The sequence below is a fragment of the Marmota flaviventris genome, chromosome 6 (genome assembly GCF_047511675.1).
Source record: "Marmota flaviventris isolate mMarFla1 chromosome 6, mMarFla1.hap1, whole genome shotgun sequence".
NCBI classification, from domain to species: Eukaryota; Metazoa; Chordata; class Mammalia; order Rodentia; family Sciuridae; genus Marmota; species Marmota flaviventris.
The window spans coordinates 75,885,796-75,905,473 of NC_092503.1; the positions used below are offsets into that span (position 1 = coordinate 75,885,796).

The 19,678-nt window shown below is 41.5% G+C and overlaps 1 protein-coding gene and 1 long non-coding RNA gene across 2 annotated transcripts in view; one reads left to right on the forward strand and one right to left on the reverse strand.

The window, feature by feature from the left end:
• LOC139706227 (uncharacterized) overlaps positions 1 to 4,867 on the reverse strand; it is a 101,631-nt gene extending 96,764 nt beyond the window's left edge. The window contains exon 1 of the long non-coding RNA XR_011707863.1: positions 4,696 to 4,867. This is a non-coding gene — a long non-coding RNA (uncharacterized lncRNA). The remainder of the gene's footprint in view (positions 1 to 4,695) is intronic.
• Positions 4,868 to 12,452: 7,585 nt separating this feature from the next.
• The window catches only part of Tbx18 (T-box transcription factor 18), a 30,367-nt gene continuing 23,141 nt past the window's right edge, over positions 12,453 to 19,678 (forward strand). Inside the window, exons 1-3 of the mRNA XM_027928369.2 lie at positions 12,453 to 13,220; positions 14,305 to 14,509; positions 16,670 to 16,771. Coding sequence (XP_027784170.1) covers positions 12,914 to 13,220; positions 14,305 to 14,509; positions 16,670 to 16,771 — 614 coding nt within the window. The 5' untranslated portion in view covers positions 12,453 to 12,913. The remainder of the gene's footprint in view (positions 13,221 to 14,304; positions 14,510 to 16,669; positions 16,772 to 19,678) is intronic.

A 19,678-nucleotide genomic window follows, 5' to 3' on the forward strand; every position in this document is an offset into this window, starting at 1 on the left:
CTGGAGAGGTCACAGGGGAAAAAAGGTACACTTTACATGGTTGGTGGGGCTGCAGACTAGTACAACCACGCTGGAAAGTAGTATGGAGATTCCTCAAAAACTAGTAATGCAACCACAATACAATCCAGCTATCTCACTCTTTGGTATTTTCCCAAAAGATCTAAAACAGGCATACTACAGTCACATCAATGTTCTCAGCAGTACAATTCATAATAGCTATATTATGGATTCAGCCCAGATGCCCATCAATAAATGAACAGATCAAGAAATTGTGTATATATGTGTGTATATACATATGTGTGTGTGCACACATGCATGTGTGTATATATATAATTTATACGTATAAATTATATAATATATATATATATATATTATTATTTATACATATAAATTATATATAATATATATTATTTATATGTATAAATAATATATATATATATAAATGGAGTTCTACTTAGCCATGAAAAAGAATGAAATTATGGCTTTTTCTGGTAAATGAATAGAAATGGAGAATATCCTGCCAAGTGAAACTGGACAAACTCATAAATTCAAAAATTAAATGATTTCTGTGATATGTAGAAGCTGGAGTGCAATAAAAGAAAGGGGGAGAGAAGAATAGGATAACATAAAGAATCAAATATAATCAAATATAAATTAGTCAATATATATACAATCAAATATAAATCAATAGGCAAACAAAAGGAAGTCTAGTAGAATAGAGGAGAATAGCAGAAGGGAGGGAAGACAGGAGAGAAAGGGGAAGGAAAAAGCAGGGGATCATGAACGGAAATGGATTTCCATACACGTATGAGTATGTCGGGATGAACCCAACTACCAACTACTATGCATTACCATAAAGCTCTAATTAAAGAATTTAAAAAAAAACAAGGAAGGAAGGTAGAAAGGAAAGAAAGAATAGAAAATAAAAGAAAAGGGGGTCTCAGAGAGAAAAGGATGAAGTGCTTTGCCAAGGGATATAGCAGAAGCCTAAATGCAGAATCCAACATTGAATACAAGTCTAATTTCAAAGTTCTTTCTAGAAAGGTGCCTGACTCTATGTAGTCGCTTTACCCCATATACAACAAAGGAAAAAATAGACCAAGAACAGTGTCTATGTGTGTCCACTGAGATAGGGACAGCTGATCTCTCAGTTGGAGCAGCACGTAAAACATGCCACTGTTGATGCTGCAAATATCATCATCACCTTAGAGAATATATTGCTTATTTTAAGGAACTGATATGATGTCTCCTTGTGTTTGAGGAGGATCTTATTTTACTTTTTACTCTTATTGCTAGGGAACTCAGAGGCAAATTTAAAGTTCCTCTTTAATAACTGTCTAGTGTCCCCCATGCATATCAAAATTCTTATTTTTTTTCATCTTGAACCTGGATTGTAATTTCAGTTTTAACCAGTCCCAAGCTTTACTCATCATTACTGTGTTTATTATATGCGGTCTCACAAGGGTTTTCAAAACCTTAGTGGGATAAAGTAAGGTATGCATGACATTAAAAAAATAATAATTTACCTGAGTAGGGCTTTCATCTGTTGCATCTTTAGGACTTTGAATTGTACTGCTAAAAAAAAAAAAAAAAAAAAAAAAATCTGCAGAAAAATCAAGACACCATCTGGCTGCCTTTGGAAAGGCAGAGGTAATTCAGGTCTTTGATCTGCTCTGCACATGGATTGGGAGAGGGGGAGAGGACCAAATCTCCCTGACACAGACAATAGTTTGCTTTATTAAACAAGTGTCTTGTATTACACACAGAGAGTATGCATTATGTGGATGCACACGAAAAAATCATGATGAAAAGTCGATACGGAGCATACTGAGTACTTCGGGTTTTGAAACATTAACATCACAGCTGTTTCTAATAATTTTTCTCTAAATGCAAGCTTATTTCCACAACATGTACTAATATAACTGTAACTGCCCCAAAATGTTTCATTTTTTAAAAAGAAATCTTAGAAATAACTGTGCAACCCAGAGTCCATAACTATCTTGGATCGCCCTCCTATATACCGGTTACTTTTCATTTGTTTTTAGTCAGCTTTCATTCAAGATGGGGCAGTTTGAAAGAGTTGACCTAGCTGTTAACTTGTGAAATGTGCCTTTCAAAAAAACAACAACAAACAAACAAAAAAACTCACTAATGAGAGAAGTCAAAAAAGGTTATTAGATGAAATGTCCTGGGATTGTAAATGGAAATGACAATAAAATAGAAGTTCATTCCCCTTTTGCTATCTGGGGAGATAACTGTTACAGGTCGTGGGAACTTCACTGGGAAGTATCCCTTAGCTAGCCCAGGGTTTGGAGGTACTTAAGTCTTGCTTGGTTCGTGAGTTCCATTAAAACTCTGGAGTTAACACTCACTCAGTTGCAAGAACACATATATTAACATTACTTTCGGGTTCCTTCTTCTAATTACCTTTGTATTTTCAAATGTCTTTTCTCCATCCATGTGGATGTTTCTTTTTCCAAATGGCATTATAATTTTGTAAAGTGTTGGGAGAATCTCTCTCTGTGGAAGTTTGACCGCAGCTAGTGACTTCTCTAAACTTCTCCCAAGAAGGCAACGTACACCCCTTCCCTTTTAACCTAGGTTCGAGCACAGCTTAGTCCCAGGTTCTGGGGTCTCTCAAAGCTGCCAGTGACAGCCAAACGGAGAGGTCAGCTTGCAACCTGGAATTGGGAGCCTGGAAGAGACTGGGTGTGCTTGCAGTCTATGCCAGGAAAGGCTGCTCCGCCCCAAGCCAGCTCCGGGCAGTGCTGCTAACGGTCCCCAGAGGGCGCCAAGTGTCCCGACCCGGTGCCCCGTTGGTGCCTACTCGCTCGCAGCAATGGGGCGGCGGAGCTCAACAAAATCTAACTGCCCACGAGCCCCTTTCTGCGGAAGTGTAGCAAACCCTGAATTCCACCTCCACCCAAATCTGAGACGGCTGTGAAGAGCCACACCGAGGGAGAGTTGACCGTGCCTCTGCACCGCCTCTCTTTCCCCACTGGAATATATTATTCTGCCACCACCCAGCGAGGCCAGCCAGGCAAGGATTATTATCCCGGCTGTAACGCCGAGGTTAAGGCCGTGTGGTGGTTAGGGTCAGGAGACAAACGCATGCGGAATCGCGTCACGGGCCAAGCTCTGTCCACCTCCCCCGCTTTCGAATCCTCCAGAGCCTAGCGGGCGAAAGGCCAAGGCTCAGGACGAGGCCGGAGGCCCGAGGCTCCAGGGTATTCGGGTTTCCGCCTGTGAGGAAAAGCGAAGGGCGACCCGGCTGGCTAGGTCCGCGAAGGCCCGGGAACGCCGAGCCGGGCGTGAGTGGGGTGCGCGCACCGCGGAGCGCCGACGCCACAAGAAGGCCCAAGCTTCCCAGGACGCGGCCACCAACCAAAGCTCCGCAGCCAACGCGGTGAACACCCAACTCCCAGGAGCTGCAGGCAGGAAAGTAGGGGCTGTGCCGCCTGGGACTAGAGCTCTTTATGGAGGGGCTTAAGTTTTCACTAAACTTTGCTCTGAAACTATTTTTAAAAATGAATTCTTAATTTAAGCAGCCAGAAGACAGTAATAGCCTGGTCTCCCACGTTCCATTTCCTCTTCGGCGCTTTTGCAGTAACTGAGACTGACAGCCTAAGGCGAATTAACACGCGCACGCACACAAACGCGCCACGCTCTGTACCCCGCGTTTCGGTCGCCTCTTAGGCTGGGATGCCGGCGAGGCCCGAGACCCAGTTTGGGTGATGGTGAGGTCTGATGGGTTCGGCTGTTGCTGAGGGTTTTGATGAACATTATTAGCTCCCAGAGAGGCGAGTGGCGCTCGGCAGCCCAGTCTGCGCGTCCTGCCCAACCGACTCCGGGAGAAGCAGGCGCTGCACAGGAGCCCGCACTAATCTCCAAACCCTCGGCTGGCTCTGAACCGCAGTGGGCTGATAGACCCTTTCAAGACAGACTCTCTGAGAGATGATGTATTTATTCTTCGCACTTACTGTGCACTTAGCACCAATAGGGGCTGTTCTTTGCACTTATCAACAGAAACCCGCGGCTCCGCGGCCCCCAACTCCCTGTGGCGTCCAAGCTCCGCCACCCAGGCTCAGGCTCGGAATCTTGGGCCTGGGCTCTCAAACTGGTGGCGAGCGCCAGCGGACACTGGTCGCGACTAACCTCCTGCCCTGCCTGACGCACACACAGCCCCGCCCCGAGGGACGGCGTCTAGCCACTTCGATCCCAGGAAGGGAGCGCGGGTTCGTGTGAGCCGGATGCCAGAATCCCACAGATGCGCTAGGAAGTAAATACGCCTGAGGGTTCCGGACTCCAAGCGGCTACGCCGCGGAGGAGAACTTCCCAGGAAGCCTTCCCTGATTTTCCATAAGAAAAGTAATTATTAATGGCTGAGAGGAATTTCCCTTTCAAGTGACTTGTGCAATCAGAGGAACTCCTCTGGGATCCGGAGAGAGCTGTGGAGTCGGGGATTTTTACTCCTTAAACACTTTCCCCAAATTTACCTCCCAAGTCCTCTCTGAGTTTACACACACACACACACACACACACACACACACACACACACACCAGTGGAGAATTCATGATGATAGATGAATTAGGGGATCACTTAGGCGTGTCCATGCATTTCTCCCCCAACAAGTTCCTTTCCCAGATGATTCGATCCCCGCTGGAACCCCCGCAGCGAAGCCCTACTCGCTCCACCTGGAAGAGTCCAGCGGCTGCATCCCGCGCTGCTCCCACGCCGCCGCGACTCTGATTTATGCTCCATCGGCTCGAGAGAACCCCAATGCTTTGGCTGGGTTAATTTTTGTCATTGTTCCTCATCACACTGAGATAGTTGAAGTTTGAGGCCGGTTTTATTTATCACCCTGAACATTTGAAATACAGTCAGACATAAAAATAACTGACTCCGGGACTCTGGCGCAATATTGGAGCCGTCGGGGAATAATTTGGCTAACTGACTTGGACGTTTTACCTTCTAAACAGAAATGCAACTCTCAGTCAAACTGTAAATCATATTGTCTTCAGCAATAAAAAAAAAAAAAAGTACCAACACCAGAAAGAAAGGAAACAAAAATGAAAGAAAACGCAGATATTGGACCAAAGCAATACAAACTTCGGAAAGCCAGACTAAATTTTAATTTCACTTGTGGAATCTCGTCGGAAATGTGAATTCTTGAATGTTTTACCGATGGGATCCACCTCTTGGATTCTAGGGTGCCCCTGGAAATGACTGGCTTAAAAAACTTTTCTTCTGTCGTTATTAAATCAAATCAAATGCTAGTTTAAAATATTAATAAAACCCAACTAAGCGTGCACTCCACTGAAGGCAGTTTGGGGTCCCTCTCTAGAACTAATTATAAATGCAAATGAGACGCTGAATGGCCTGGGCAGGGCAAGGTGGGGACTCAGGAAGAGACCCAAAACTTTGTAAAGAAGGAAGTGGGGAAATTTCCCTGTCCAGTTTTCCATAGATGGATGGAAAGGAATCTGATAGTTTGCACTTCGGGGATTCCTCCCATCTATCTGGGAGCCCATAATATTAAATACTCGATTTCTTACCGACTCACATAAGAAGTGATCAAAAGCCTGGCCAAGAGGATCCCCTCAGCAAGGCAGAAACTGGAAAAGAACAGAAAACCTGTACAGACAACCACTCTGCCACTGATCACAGAAGAGACCCCCAAAACACAATCAAACAAAACTTCTGCCTGGGAAGGGCGCATCTGCTATGATTTTGTATTATTTCTCCTCTCCAGCAAATTTCATTCCAGCGCAACAGAGCAGAGATTAGTCTGGACATTTCCATTCCCTTCCAGTACAGAAATCTAAGGATTTTTTTTTTTTTTTTTTTTTTTTTGATGGTAACCCAGAGCTACCTAACCTGTAGGCAACTGCCCCACTTTTAGAGTAAAGGAATATATGTTTAAACTCATTTTTTTTTTTTGTCCAAGAACATTCACTATAACCACATTTCTCCAAATAAACTGCAAGGAGAGCGATATGACTCTTAAAATTCATATAATTAAATTTAAATTTAAAGACAACACAAGGGTTAAGGTAGAAGAACAGGGATTGTTTTAAAGCAGCTTTGAAGGCATAAGGGAAGATATTTTGGCAGTAGGCAGTACTTAGTATCTACTAATAAACTGAATATGTCATTTAAATTATTGCAATCAAAATGTGGCTTCAAAAACATTAAATGAAACAAGATTAAAACTAATATTATGATGGAAAAAATGGTTGACAAGAAGTCGGTTTTTTTTTTTTCTCAAGAACAATTTGAATCATTACAGTTTTGAAATTTGCATGGTCCAGTTTTTAATCTGGTGGTTTTAATGTAGGTCCCAAGTTGGCTTTGCTCAAGTAGATATCTCTGCTTCTTCACAGCTCAATAAATGCAGCTTGCTCTACTGAAGGGCACCTCCTGTATTGTGAGTAATCCTTTGCCAATAGATGACCTGATGTCCTTTTCAGTATAACCAGCTGGGAAATAAAAGAAAAATGTTTGCCCTTCTGCCTATTTATTTGTATTTATTGGAGTTTTTCTTTATTTCTAATATATGGAGATGAGGTTTTTTTTAGAATCAAAAATTACAAATATCTCAAAAAAAACATATATTTCAAAAATTAAGTCTACAGATGTAATACATACTGTGAACCCTATAAAAATGCGTTTACAATGCTGACTTAAAGAAAGAAATTTATAACTTTCATATGTACCTTCCCTGTACAATAGGCAACTGCCATATGTTTCCGACTTCCATAATTCAGTTTTCCTGGACATCTGTAGCAGGTAGTGAGTGCTTCTTAAAGTACATTTTATGTAATTTGAGAAGGAACCGCACCAAAGACTAAAGGTGAACGTGAAAACGTTAACGTTTTTCTAGAAATGCTAGTTATACTAAATTTACTTGGCTTGAAGTAGTTTTTTCCTCCCCTTTCCTTTGTGTGACATAATTTGGAAGTACAGTTTTGTGTATGCTGAGATTCTTTTCAAGCAATGTTTCCAGAACATATACAGTTTTTGATAGAGTTCATCTTGTTACTACCACTCTTTAGACTTTTGTTCAAAGAGACTCATGGCTTTTTGCTGAAATCCCAGTTTGGAAATATTTTCTAATGTGATGCTTTATTTGAGACAAAATTTAAGGTTTTATATTGAAAAGGCAAAAACCCTATTCTCTTCCAATTTTTAGCTACCTGAATTGTTCATAATCCACTTCTTAAAGGACGGAAGAGTATGCACAATTGAAAGTGAAAACAAAAACAAGTTATGTAGAAAAGATATTGATGGCTTCTATTCAATTTTTTGCCATGGGTTTAAATCCAGAATCCATTGCCTATGCTAATACTAGTTCTCAATAGCTTACTTCTTTTTGCACAATTCTATTGCTAGCTTTAAATTACTTTGTTTAAAGTCCTGTCATTCAGCTGAAATCAAAATGCCTCATCTGTCAGAACAAAAATATGAATAAATTTCAGACACATTCTTCATTGTTTATAGTTTTAACAGATGATATGAATGTGCACAAAATTTTCATTGCTTAAGAACTGTAGTAACTACCAATGTAAAATCCAGAAACAGGGCCCAATTTACAACCAATTGAAGGTGGGCTAATTTTTATGAATAGTTAAACACCAAAGCCCAACAGGGTGACATAAGCCTGTCATCCTAGGTAATTGGGAGGCTCAGGTGGAGGACTGAGGCAGGAGGAAAGCTTGACCTCAGGAGTTCAAGGGAAACATAGTGAGACATAAATACCAAAGACAGTGACTCTTGAGCAGGGCCATTTTCAATTCATTTTGCTAAACTGGCAAACTCAAGGTAATCTTTGTTTATAGGGAAAATAGCATTACATATCTAATTCAAAGAATATGAAGCTGCATATTTTAAACATTACTTTAAACGTGATTTTACATAGATTATTTGAATACTCATTAGAGAATATTATTTAGTTTTTCCTTCATTGTCTCAGTTTATGTCCAAATCTATTTGTTGCAACATTGATATTAGCAACGTCCAATCACCCATCTTCAGGTATTCATTCACACCTCTGTGTTAATTTCATTACTTCCTACAAGCCATCTTACATTTGGATCAGATTTGAGATAGATAAAAGTGTGGCCTTCTGGAACATTTCTGTTATTGACCCCTTAACCTGTGATGTTGTGGGAAGAGTGTGAGTCAACGAACATGGAAGAGAAGGCGGCGATTCTTTCAGTGTGTTCTGGAGGTAGAACAGATATTGTTGGAAATTGAACACGAAGGGAAGCTCACTCATCCAGCGCATGGAATTTTCTTCCGCACACATTGCAGGTTCATTACTTCCTCACTTCCCTTGATGCGATCAGTTAGAAGCCTCCTTCCTCCCTTTATCTTTCCTTTCTGCAAACTGGAGAACCTGGGGATGAGAGGAGGAGGAGTGAAGTCCAGCTTACCCTCCGAGGAGGAGTACACTCTCATTTGTTCTCCCGAAATGACTCACTTCCCCTGAGATCCAGCCAGAAATGATAAATGATTTCAAAAATCATTGGAAGAGAAACTCTATGGCCCCCCGGACCGAGTCTGAGTTTGAGGAGCCCTGATAGAGTTCTTTCACTGTCTGCGCGGGTTCTTTGATTAGCGGGCCTCAGTCTCCGTGGATTGTTGGCAGAGAAGGCGACTGTGGACGACCTGTGAGAAGACGACGTCTGCGTGCGAGTCCGCGACCTCACAGAGCAGAGAGGAATTGCGGCTCTGGATCTCTTTCTCCTCCAATCCTGGATTTACAGCTGCAGCTCCAGACCAGACAAGGAGGAGGTTCGCGAGGGCGCAGTCATCAAATCCCGGCCTCCTGAATTTAGTCCCGTAGCCCTTGTAAACTTATACTGGTTGTAACTTATTATTTTCATTAACTCGGATTAGAGGGAGGAGCAAGAAGAATAGGTACAAGGAAGGAAGAAAGGTAGGGGCAGCGAGGGCTGAGAGAGGGAGACCTAGTTCAGGTAAGCAGCATTGTGATCACAGTGATATCTGTTATTTAGGTCCCCAATTAAGATATGTCTCATTCCCAAATTACAAAGTAACACAGCCAAATACCCCTGTTGGTGGTTGGATTCAGCCATTACTCACCAACTCCCCCTCCTATTTCTGTATTTCTCTTGTTCAGTTCGGTTAGTCTTTTAGCTAATAATAAAAGTCTTTTTATGTGTGGGAAGGAAGTCTGGATTCAGTTTGGAAACTCTGGGACCACCAGTTGCACCCCGAGTTCAGAGGCCAAGAACATACTTTCCTAATGACAGGACTGATCGTCTCCCTGTATGAGGTCTCCGTGCAGGGGAAATCAAACGTAAGGGTAAAACCTCTTAACAGCGATTGTCAAATATAAGAGAAAAAAGAAGAAGAAGAAAAAGAAAAAATCTATCTAGAGAATGAAGTTCTGCTGTGTGGGGTTTTTACCTATGGAACTTAAAAATAAACACTTGTTTATAAATACAGTATCTTATAAATCAGGTAAGATGAAGTAGCAAACTACACATGCATATATCAAGTATACAAAGCTGTGTATAGTGTGTACTGAGGGATCTGATTTTTTTTAAGAATCTTTCTTAACTGTCCAATTTTAAACTGCACCAAGAAAAATAGAACGGATGTACTGTATATGGACACACAAGGATCTTTGCCCCTCCCTTTCTCTCCAGGTCCCTGAGATCAACCCATTTCTGAGGTGACTTTTTTTTTTTTTAACAGAATCCCGCTGGTCTTTCCTGCAAGAGGCCTGTTTCAGTTTTAAAACTTTCTTTAACGTAGCTCCCACTTGAAAAAGACATTTTTTTCTCCAAAGTGTCAGGCGGACACCTTCCCGCAAACATAGATCCTCTCCCACATTTATATATGTGCAGGTGCACATGCGCACGTACACATGCATACACGGACACGTGCACACGGGCGCACTCACACTCACACTGGCACATTCACATTCAAAAGCGAACGTTTCCTCCCACCAGTATGCGTTCTGCTCCCACTTTCATTACTTGAAAAGCGCCAGGGTCTAGTTCTGTCCCAGCTGGAGCACGCCCTAAGGTTGGGAAAAGGCCTTGTTAGCACCACGGCTTCGCCATCGTATTGAAATCCATAACTCCCCCCAGCCAATTTGGGGTGCTTTCTTCCTGTGCCCAGGAGAGGTTCTTTGCCCCTTCTTTAGGAACCGAGGTAAAGGTGCGCTGCAGTCTGCCACTCACGGCTCCGCCCGGTCGGGGGCAGCTGGTCCAGCTCAGTTTGGGAATTTGAGCCTGGATTCACTTAAGTCCGAGGAAGCCAGCGGTGGTGAGGCCCTATTGCTAAGGTTCCCCAAGCCATGCGTGGGTGGGATTAAGGGAGCTAGAATTTTTGTCCTTCCAGGGCGACCCTCGCACCCTAGGAGTATTTCTAAGTGCTTGGACGCAGTTTCGTGAGCAAGGCTTTCCAGCTTGTTTGTTCTGTGGACTTTAAGTACCAGATTTCTGCGAGGTTTGAGATTTGCCCCTCTAGTTGCTCCAGGAGAAAAAGAGAGAGAAGTGGAGGAGGAAAAGAGGATTTTTTATCTGGAGAGCGCCGTGCAGGCCCCATGTAAACTTCTTACATCAGTTTAAACTGCGGGGCATAGGGACTCGCGTCTGGAAACCGCGTTTGTCCCTGGCGGTTTCTCGGAACCAGCAGCTCCTCCTCCTCCAGCTGCTGGACCGGAGTAGGCCCTTAAGTTTCAGCAACTCCACCTCTGGACCTCAATGCCCCCAAGCTCGACTTGTAGCAGTAGCTCTTCCTCAGGGTCACAGAGAGCCTGGTTCTGGAGGGGGCTCCTGTTCTCACTGTCAACTGAAACTGACTTCAGGCTCCCTAGCCCCCAGATGCCTAAAGAGTAACCTCCGGCCACATCTGCCACCCCTCCCCCCTTCCCAGTCCAAGCTCTCCCAGCTGCCTCTTAGCTCTCTTTCATCACTTCTTGCCCTCCACCAAACTTCAGAAACAGTGTTTGCACTTAATTTTTTAAGGACATAATATTGTCCTGGGACAGGGCTTAAGTTTGGGTCCCCCTTCGTCTCCAAACCAGTGACCAAGATTTTCTTTTGAAATGCAAAACAGACCCTTCCCGTTGATGACGTTTCTTAAGCATTTGAAGTGGCCTCGTCCCCAAGGATATTAGGGAGTCCTTTATGATCTTGAGACAGCTAGGCTCGCCAGGGCGGCCTGCACGTGCCTCCGGGCACCGCCTGCTAGGTTTCTGCTCCTCCCCTGCTGTCCAGTCTTGAAGGAACCGCTAGTTACCGAGCTACTGGCAGCAAAAAGATTGGTCCCAATGTCGAAGCTATTTCCAAAAGCTACTCTCCTGATCGCTTATAGAGAAGTCAGAAAAAAAAAAAAAAAATAGGGCAGTTAATGGTTGCGGGGGTTTAATTGGACAAGAGAGAAAAAAAAAAAAAACGATTATTAATTGTGTGTTTTATACCAAAGGGTAATATATATCTTAAATTTTATTCTACGATTTATGTTTACACAAAACACGTTTTTTTGTTGATCTTAAAAGTTGAGTTGAAACTACAAAACAAAAGGTACATACATGTTTGTCATTCAACTGAAAAGTCCTATTTTCTCTTGCGTTTATTTTAAGGAAACAAGTTGACCCTTAAAAAATTAAGAAAAGTGGCACTTTTTAGATCAGGAAGAATATAAAGTTATGTCACAGAGAAAGTTTTTAAAGCGGCAATCGAGTTTTAAAATTTATTGTATTTGTGAAGTTTTAAAGGGTTTTAAGGTTAAATTTATATTATTAAACACATGCAGAATTAAAATTCAATGACCTATTTTAAAATAACTATCAAATGAACAAGGGGTCTACCAAAAAAGGGGGATGATTTTCCTGGTAATTTATATGGGCGACTGAGTGATAGATAATGTAACATTGTATTCCTAAATGTAGGTGATTTAAATATTTTTCAACCTGTCACCAATAAGAAAAATCCACGGAGTAAAATTTGAACCTAATGCTATGCTCTGCACGGAGCGGGAGCTACTAAACGCGGGAATGTTCGAATGAGAAACGACCGACTGGTGGCTGTGAATTCTCCCTACCTCCCCAAATATTCCGAGTTGTAGCAACATAAAGTGATAAGAATGTGGGACCGGGAATTAAGACTCCTGTAAAGATTCTAGATTTGCTAACTTGGTGGTTTTCTCAGTTTAAAGACAGAAGACTCCGCCTTTCCAGGCCCTGGAGAGAAAATCTGGAGATTACGGGGCCTGGACAAGGCTTGTGGGAGGCAGCCAGAACGATAGGGTTCAGCCAACGCTAGGCTGGCGCATCCAAGCCAGATGGCGGCGCTTTTCACTCCACGTTTTTTGCTACCTTGTAAGGAAGTGGGCGCGGGCAGAGCGGAGTCGGTGCCTCCTGATTGGCTATCTGTCTCGGGGATTGACAGGTTCCTAGGCTCCGCCTCCACTGCTTTATTGACACTAATGAGCAAGTTCTTCCCACCGCTCTCCTGCCTGGAAGTGCTGACAGATCAAGGCAACAAATTTCAATTACAATCCCTAATTTGTGTCCGCAGAGTGTTTTTTACCCATGTTAGCCCTTTCTGGCGCATCAGTCGAGGCAGATCTTGGAGCAGCAGGAGGAGGTGGAGGGGGTGGGAGCGGAGGAGTGCATCAGTGAGAGAGCGCGAGAAAGACTGAGGCAAGGAAACTTGGCGGTCTCGTCGCTGGTTCCTCGGATCCCAACACCGGCGAGAAAGAGGAAACGACAAATTTCTTTTTGCCCGCGGCAGGGAAAGGGACAGATACGGAAGACCCCCCCCCCCCCCAAGAACTGTTCCGTTTTTGGTGGGGCAAGGAGAGCGAGTGTGTGCGTGTGCCCGCGTGAGTGTATATGAGAGAGGGGCGGGTGGGCACCGGGCGGAGGGGATGGCCGAGAAGCGAAGGGGCTCGCCGTGCAGTATGCTAAGTCTCAAGGCGCACGCCTTCTCTGTGGAGGCGCTGATCGGCGCCGAGAAGCAGCAACAGCTTCAAAAGAAGCGGCGAAGGCTGGGCGCGGAAGAGGCGGCAGGGCCCGCGGACGACGGAGGCTGCAGCCGTGGAGGTAGCTCGGGCGAAAAGAGCTCCTCAGAGGGAGATGAAAGCGCTGCGCACCCACCGCCAGCTGGAGCGGCGTCCGGGCCAGCCCGGAGCTGCACAGACTTGGAGCCGAGCTGTGGGTCCCGAGGAGCTGCTGGTGAGTCGGCCCCTTCCAGCCCAACTTCTTTCCGGCGCGACTCTTCCCAGGTCCCGCCCGCCCACACGGCGGCGGCGAACCTGAACTGAGAGTCTGTAGGTGTGCGTGCGCGCGGGGTCCTTAATTCAGCCTGGAGCGCCTTGGCCTTGGGTGTCAGACACAAGGCTCGCTTCACAACCTGGCCACCCTAGATACGGTTAAAATGCAGCTTCCAGCCTCGCCCAGCAAGCTGCCGCCGCCCACTCGGCGTCCAGCACGGACAGCCGCGGCTGTTTGCCGAGCGCGGAGGTGCCAATTCGCGCTTTTCTCAGCTGCCTCCCTTGGGGTTCCAGCCAATGGGTGCTCCTTTTTCTTTCCTAACTTTTAAAAGCCTGGGGCGGGGGGAGGGTAGAGCGACGGCATAACCCCCCCGAAACCGGAACGAATGCCCTAAACCGTTGGTTTAAACCAGGAAGAGGGCGGCGTATTTGCAAAAGTGGTTTCCCCGGAGGTAGCTGAGCGGTTTCCTTCCCTGTCCTTCTGGATTCTCTTGCCAAGGCCGACGGCGACCGCTCGATTGCTTTTTGCGCTCTTCTCGCCGCTTTGCTGCTGGGCTTGAAGCGCTAGCGTCCGGGAGCGGGGTCTGAAAAGGTTCCTGGAAGATGCCTCAGGCCGAGCCCAAAGCGAGACGCCTCAGAAGCCTGTCGCGGAGGGAGGCCCCCGCATTCGCGACTTGGGGCGGGGGCGCCTGGCGCTTTGGCGGGTTCCTTAGGAGTCTGCCTTCGGACTGTACCCCGGGACTTGTGTCAGACCGTCGGGCGTGTGTCCTACACCCTGCGGCAGCGCGAAAACTTTTGGGGCCTTGGCCTGGCAAAGCCCCTCCCCGGGGTTCTGGATTTGTGGGTCTGGAGGGCCGAGCGCCCCGTCGGGGCTGAGAGGCAAGTCTATCGATGGGACAGTTCGCTTGGTGTCCCCGAAGGCACTTGAAGCTTCCCCCTTTCCCTCAGTACTTTTCCTCTCAACCGCCCGCCAAGGGGGTCCCTCTTTCCGAGCGGCTTCCCCTCGGGAGCCCTCACCGGTCCTTTCTCTGCCCTTTGCTGTCCAGGCGGCTGTGAGGACGGCTTCCTGCCGGGCGCTTCCCCGCTGGCGTCCCCGGGAGGCTCTCCGAAAGGGTCCCCTGCGCCTGTCCTGGCCCGGCCAGGGACCCCGCTGCCCTCTTCCCAGGCGCCGAGGGTAGATCTGCAAGGAGCAGAACTCTGGAAGCGCTTTCACGAGATTGGCACCGAGATGATCATCACCAAAGCGGGCAGGTAAGGGGCGAGCTGCAGCGGACGCCCCCACCGACCCGGACGGTGGCTTCACCTAGTCCTCGCCCGGGTATGGAGAAGGGTCTGCAGCGCGGCGGGAGCTCTGGGTCGCCTTTTCAGACAGATGCGACAAGGCCCAACCATAGTTCACTTTTGAGGCTGACTTTCCTATTTATCACCAAAAGCAGTCGGTGAAGGGCCCAGCCTGGCCGCCCCCTTGTTAGTGCCAGGAGAAAAGTGTTGTCGCCGCTAATGCCTCATCTATCGCGGCTGATGTTCCTCACGCAGGGCCATTAGAGATTCGAGGTCATATTTACGTCGAACCAGGTATTTATTTAGGCTCCAGTTAACAGTTCTGGAAACAGGGGGTACATTCTTCTCCTTCCTCTTAAAGTTTTTAAAACCGTTTGCTCTTTAGCAGACTATGATCTGCCTTTTCAGATTTGAAACTTCCAGGTTGGTTCTTTCTCAGATTTCCTGGCACTGAGAACATGATGTATTGTGCTCTTTTGTTATTAGAATAGGATGAAAAATCCCTGAAATTATCCAGTAATATATATTCAATCATGTATAGCTGTAAGAATAATTACCCTGATTTTTAAAAATCCTTTTTGTAAATCTACAGATATGTGGTTAAATATTTTTTCCTAAATAAAGTCCAACACATAGCCTTAATTTTCAGAAGAAAAATTTAAAAAAACTACTGTAAGAAATTATCTTTTTTTAAGTATGAAATTTTCACATCCATCAGTAAAATAAATGGATTTGTTGGCTAGATCGTATTATTTTGAGGCGGACACAGAGATATTTGATATTCACATTTAAAATTTTCAGTTCATTTAGTGCAATGAAATCTATTAATAATATGTTCCTTAAAAGGAACTTTAAAAAGCACACACAACTCTTTCAGGAAGTACACATGGTAAAAACCTGGATAGCATAAAAGTATCCGAACTTATTAGAAATTACAAAAACATATTTTATTGAATCCATATGCTACCTTCTACATTTTCACAGAGCTTTTATTAATGATCCAAATTCAGTTTTCAACAACACAAAGCAACAGTTGTCTTATAAAGGATGTAGTTAAAGACCTTTACTCTTTATCTTACAGGTGCACTGAAATAACACTAAAACAGTCTGCATATTAAACTGTTCTCATGCTTAGTTAGGAATAATGGACTTTCCTTTCTCTGAAAGTGGTCTTTACTAGCATTATTGTTTTAGAAAAAAATGGTAAATAACTACTAAAATTTGTGTTATAAAGCTAAATTAGCCAAAATTAGATTAATTGGAAGTCTTAGATGTAAATCAAAGATTAATTTTTTTAAAAAAGGAATTTCCGTATTTTTCTAAAAAATGTAAAATAAAATTTGCTGTTCTATTTTTTGCTGCTGTGCCCTTTTCAAAGGATAGGTACCTTTTGATATATATCTCTGGGAAGCCAAGAGAAATAGGGATTTCATTTGTTTTAATTAGTGAAGGTTTGAGTAAGATTGGTTAAAATAGAAAGCATTTTTGAGGTGTGATGGGGGAAGGAATTATTTGGTAAATATACATTGTGTTTAGTTTCTGCTTTCAATAAAGAAGTTTTACTATAGCTTTCAAATTTAGAGTAACTTTTGCACTTCACCTCTACCATGCTGCAGACAGGAAGTCCTGTCTCAATAAAGAACATATTGTTTGGTTATAGCATGGCACATTGGCTCCTTGTGGTTTTTTATAACCCCCTTTAAAATTTCACATTATAATATATTTTATCACTTTCAGAAATTTGGAATTTCTATTTCCACCATTTGGTCCATTTTACTATTTGTATTATTAAAGTAAATATGCTTACTGTTTTTGTTTTAAGAAGTGAAGTGCTTGCTTTCTTTAGTGCCATCACTCCCTCAATGTAGGAGTAGTTCTTTTATTTTTAGCTCTGTTGACATTTTAATAAACATGGAGCACATGCACACAGGGTGCAAAAATTACATTTTGAAACCTTAGTTTAAATATGTTCTATGTTCTGACACTTTGAATTGCATCACTGTAAGGAAAGTTATGAATTTGCACTAAAAATAGAGATTAGAGAAGATATTTTGCTTTAATCATTTCTCCATTCTCAATCACAAACAAAAACAAAACCCAAATCTACTTTCTCCTCTCCCTTTTAAATAGGCGCATGTTTCCAGCAATGAGAGTGAAGATCTCTGGATTAGATCCTCACCAACAATACTATATTGCCATGGATATTGTTCCAGTGGACAACAAAAGATACAGGTACAGTGATTGGATACATGACAATAAGAAAAATTGTAGGGCTTTGTAGACTAGTGCCTGTTTCATTTGTGACTACTATGATCTTTGTTTCCAGAAGCCTGTAGAATTTCTAGATCCATAGTCCAGTGTCCATGGATTTTCAACAGCCCAGACGATGTCTTCTCTTTCAGGAAAGTGTGGAAACTGAATTTTTGTTTTGTTTTTAATAGATACAGACATGTCTTCAAACATTGAAGACTTTTAATAGGGGCCCATATGGTATTGCTAAACAAAATATTTTTTTATAAAACAGTTGATAAACTAAATGTATTTTTTACATTGATTCATGTTTTAGTTAGGATTCTGAGAGGAAATGTTAGGTAAAGTTTATAGATACACATTATAAATTTTCTTGATTTTTTAAAAAATTCACATTAATTTCCTTTATCTTTTTATATTCAAAATTATAAATGTTTATAGGCCTTTTCCATTTAATTTGAGAAAATTATCTAAAATTTTCTATAAATATGAAAAATAAAATTTTATAATTCATTTATATTAAGGCATCTCTAAACTGGCAATGAATTGTTACCTTTTGGACTTTTTTGGTTGGTCGTTAACAATTTTTAAAAACATTTATAATACTTTCATTTTGAAAGAGTACATTTATCTAGACATTAGGTAAACTTTGAAAAGATATGTGTTCTTCAGTTTCAAACCAAATTTTGTTCTTTTTTTCTTTTGTAAGAAAGTAAATCAGCTGTTTTTAATGGCAATGCTTTTTGTTTTTCTGAAGAGTTAACATTTCAAAAAGGAAGTTTTAACTAGCATTTCAAAAAGGAAGTTTTGAGCATTGGAAGATTAGATGATGGATGCTGTTTAAATTTTACTCCTCTTTGTTTCTTTTTAAATAGAGTGTTTAGTAAGTTTTAAAGTGAAATCAGATTTGGTTTTTCTCACTTAAAAATTTAGGGAGTTGTTTTGGCAGAATAGCTTTATGATGTCAAAAGTATATAGATTTCTGGGGTTTGGGGTTGTGGCTCAGTGGTAGAGTGTTTAGCTTGCACATGTGAGGCACTGAGTTCAATTCTCAGCACCACATTTAAAAAATAAATAAGTAAAACAAAAGTATTGTGTTCATGTTGAACTAAAACAAAAATTTTTTAAGAAGTATATAGATTTCAATTTATATAATGGCATATATGAAATACTACAAAAATGGATAATAGGAAGTTTTATTTCAGTTTTGTGTATAATTTGTATTTTATACATTTATTGATTTAATTAATGACTTAATTTTAATTATTTAATTTTAACTTATTTTAATTTTAATTGATTTTAATTAAAATAGGTCATTAGGAAGTTTTGCTTAAATTGTTGCATAACAGAAGCTAGAAAGCATTAAAGTTTATTCTTTAAATGTGCTTGATTTAAAACTCATATGCTAAGGAGTTCATAACCCACTTGAATCAAATGTATGAAATATGATATGTCAAGAGCTTTGTAATGTTTTGAACAACTAATTAAAAAAACTCATATGCTAATTTGTGCTTTGTGCAGAGGGAGATAATCTAATTCTTAATGAGCTAGGAAATTATTCCTTTCTCTTCTAAGTTTGTGTCCTATTTCTTCCTTGCATCTCTTCCATATATTTTAGATGTTTTATTTTACTTCATTCTTATCTAGTCTCTCACAGAAAGTATGAAAAATTTACATATTATTATGATGATGTTAGATTTTAAAAGATCCAACTGTAAAACATAAATTTGCTTTCACTTTTGTTGCTCCCTAAAAAGAAAGTTGTATTTAGCATACATATTTAGACTCTTTTTATGAAGAATGTATAACATGTAGCATTTATCCTCTTAGTGACTATGAAGTCTTAAAGTATGTGATATGTATAATTTTGCAATATTTTGATAGAGCATGTAACTCTATTTTGGTAGTAATGTAGTCATATCTACAGTTCAGTGCTTGCTTGCATTTCTAAGATTTCCTTTTTGCTTTCAAACTTTTTCAGTAATACTAAATTTTTTTTTTCACTTATTCTTTGATGTCAAAGACTGGTGGTGTTTGGTCAAGTTAAAAATGATTGCCCCTTATCACAATGTAGAACAAGTAATCACAAAATACCAGAATCAGAAACTTATTTATTAAAATAATGTACTAACTAAAGAAATGTTTTAAAAATTACTCATAATTTTGTGCTGATGCATTTTCCCAAGAAAAGGAATTAAATAATAGAAGGCATTGAGCTCAAAAGGGAATGAAATGTCACCCTACTTAAAACAAAGAGTCTCACCAGAGATGTGATGAAAATGTTTCATGCTGTTTTAAAAAGAAATTTGTACATTACACAGGTAGAAATTTCTGAAACTATTTAGTTTCAGGAATTATTGCTATAAATTATATACCATATTTTAATACTCAAAGGTAACAAAAACATCTAGGACAATTTCATTTTATACTCTTTTCATCACTGACACACTAGTTTCTAATTTTTAAATTTTAAATTAATATTAATAAATTACTGTCTGAATATAGGTTTAAATTTTAAGATCTTATGTTTAACTTGAAACATTGTTATTTAAATGTATTCTTACTGAATCCTATATATTTGGTATGTATAATTAAACAGCATAGGATATTTTGTCTATTAGAAAAGTAACATTTATTGGATATACCATCATTTTCAAAGTATTATTTATATCTTGATTAGTGGTATTTGGAAACTACTTGAAATAATTTTCTTACAAGAAAGAGAAATATCAAAGGTGAATCAAGGCTTACATTTAATATTATTTAAATTTTTAAAATTAAACTGAATATTTTATCCTAAACTTATAATGTCATAACATTAGAAAAAAATTCTAAATAACAGATAAGACTATTTTCCTATCAAAATATGATAATTTCCTCTCACCTTTC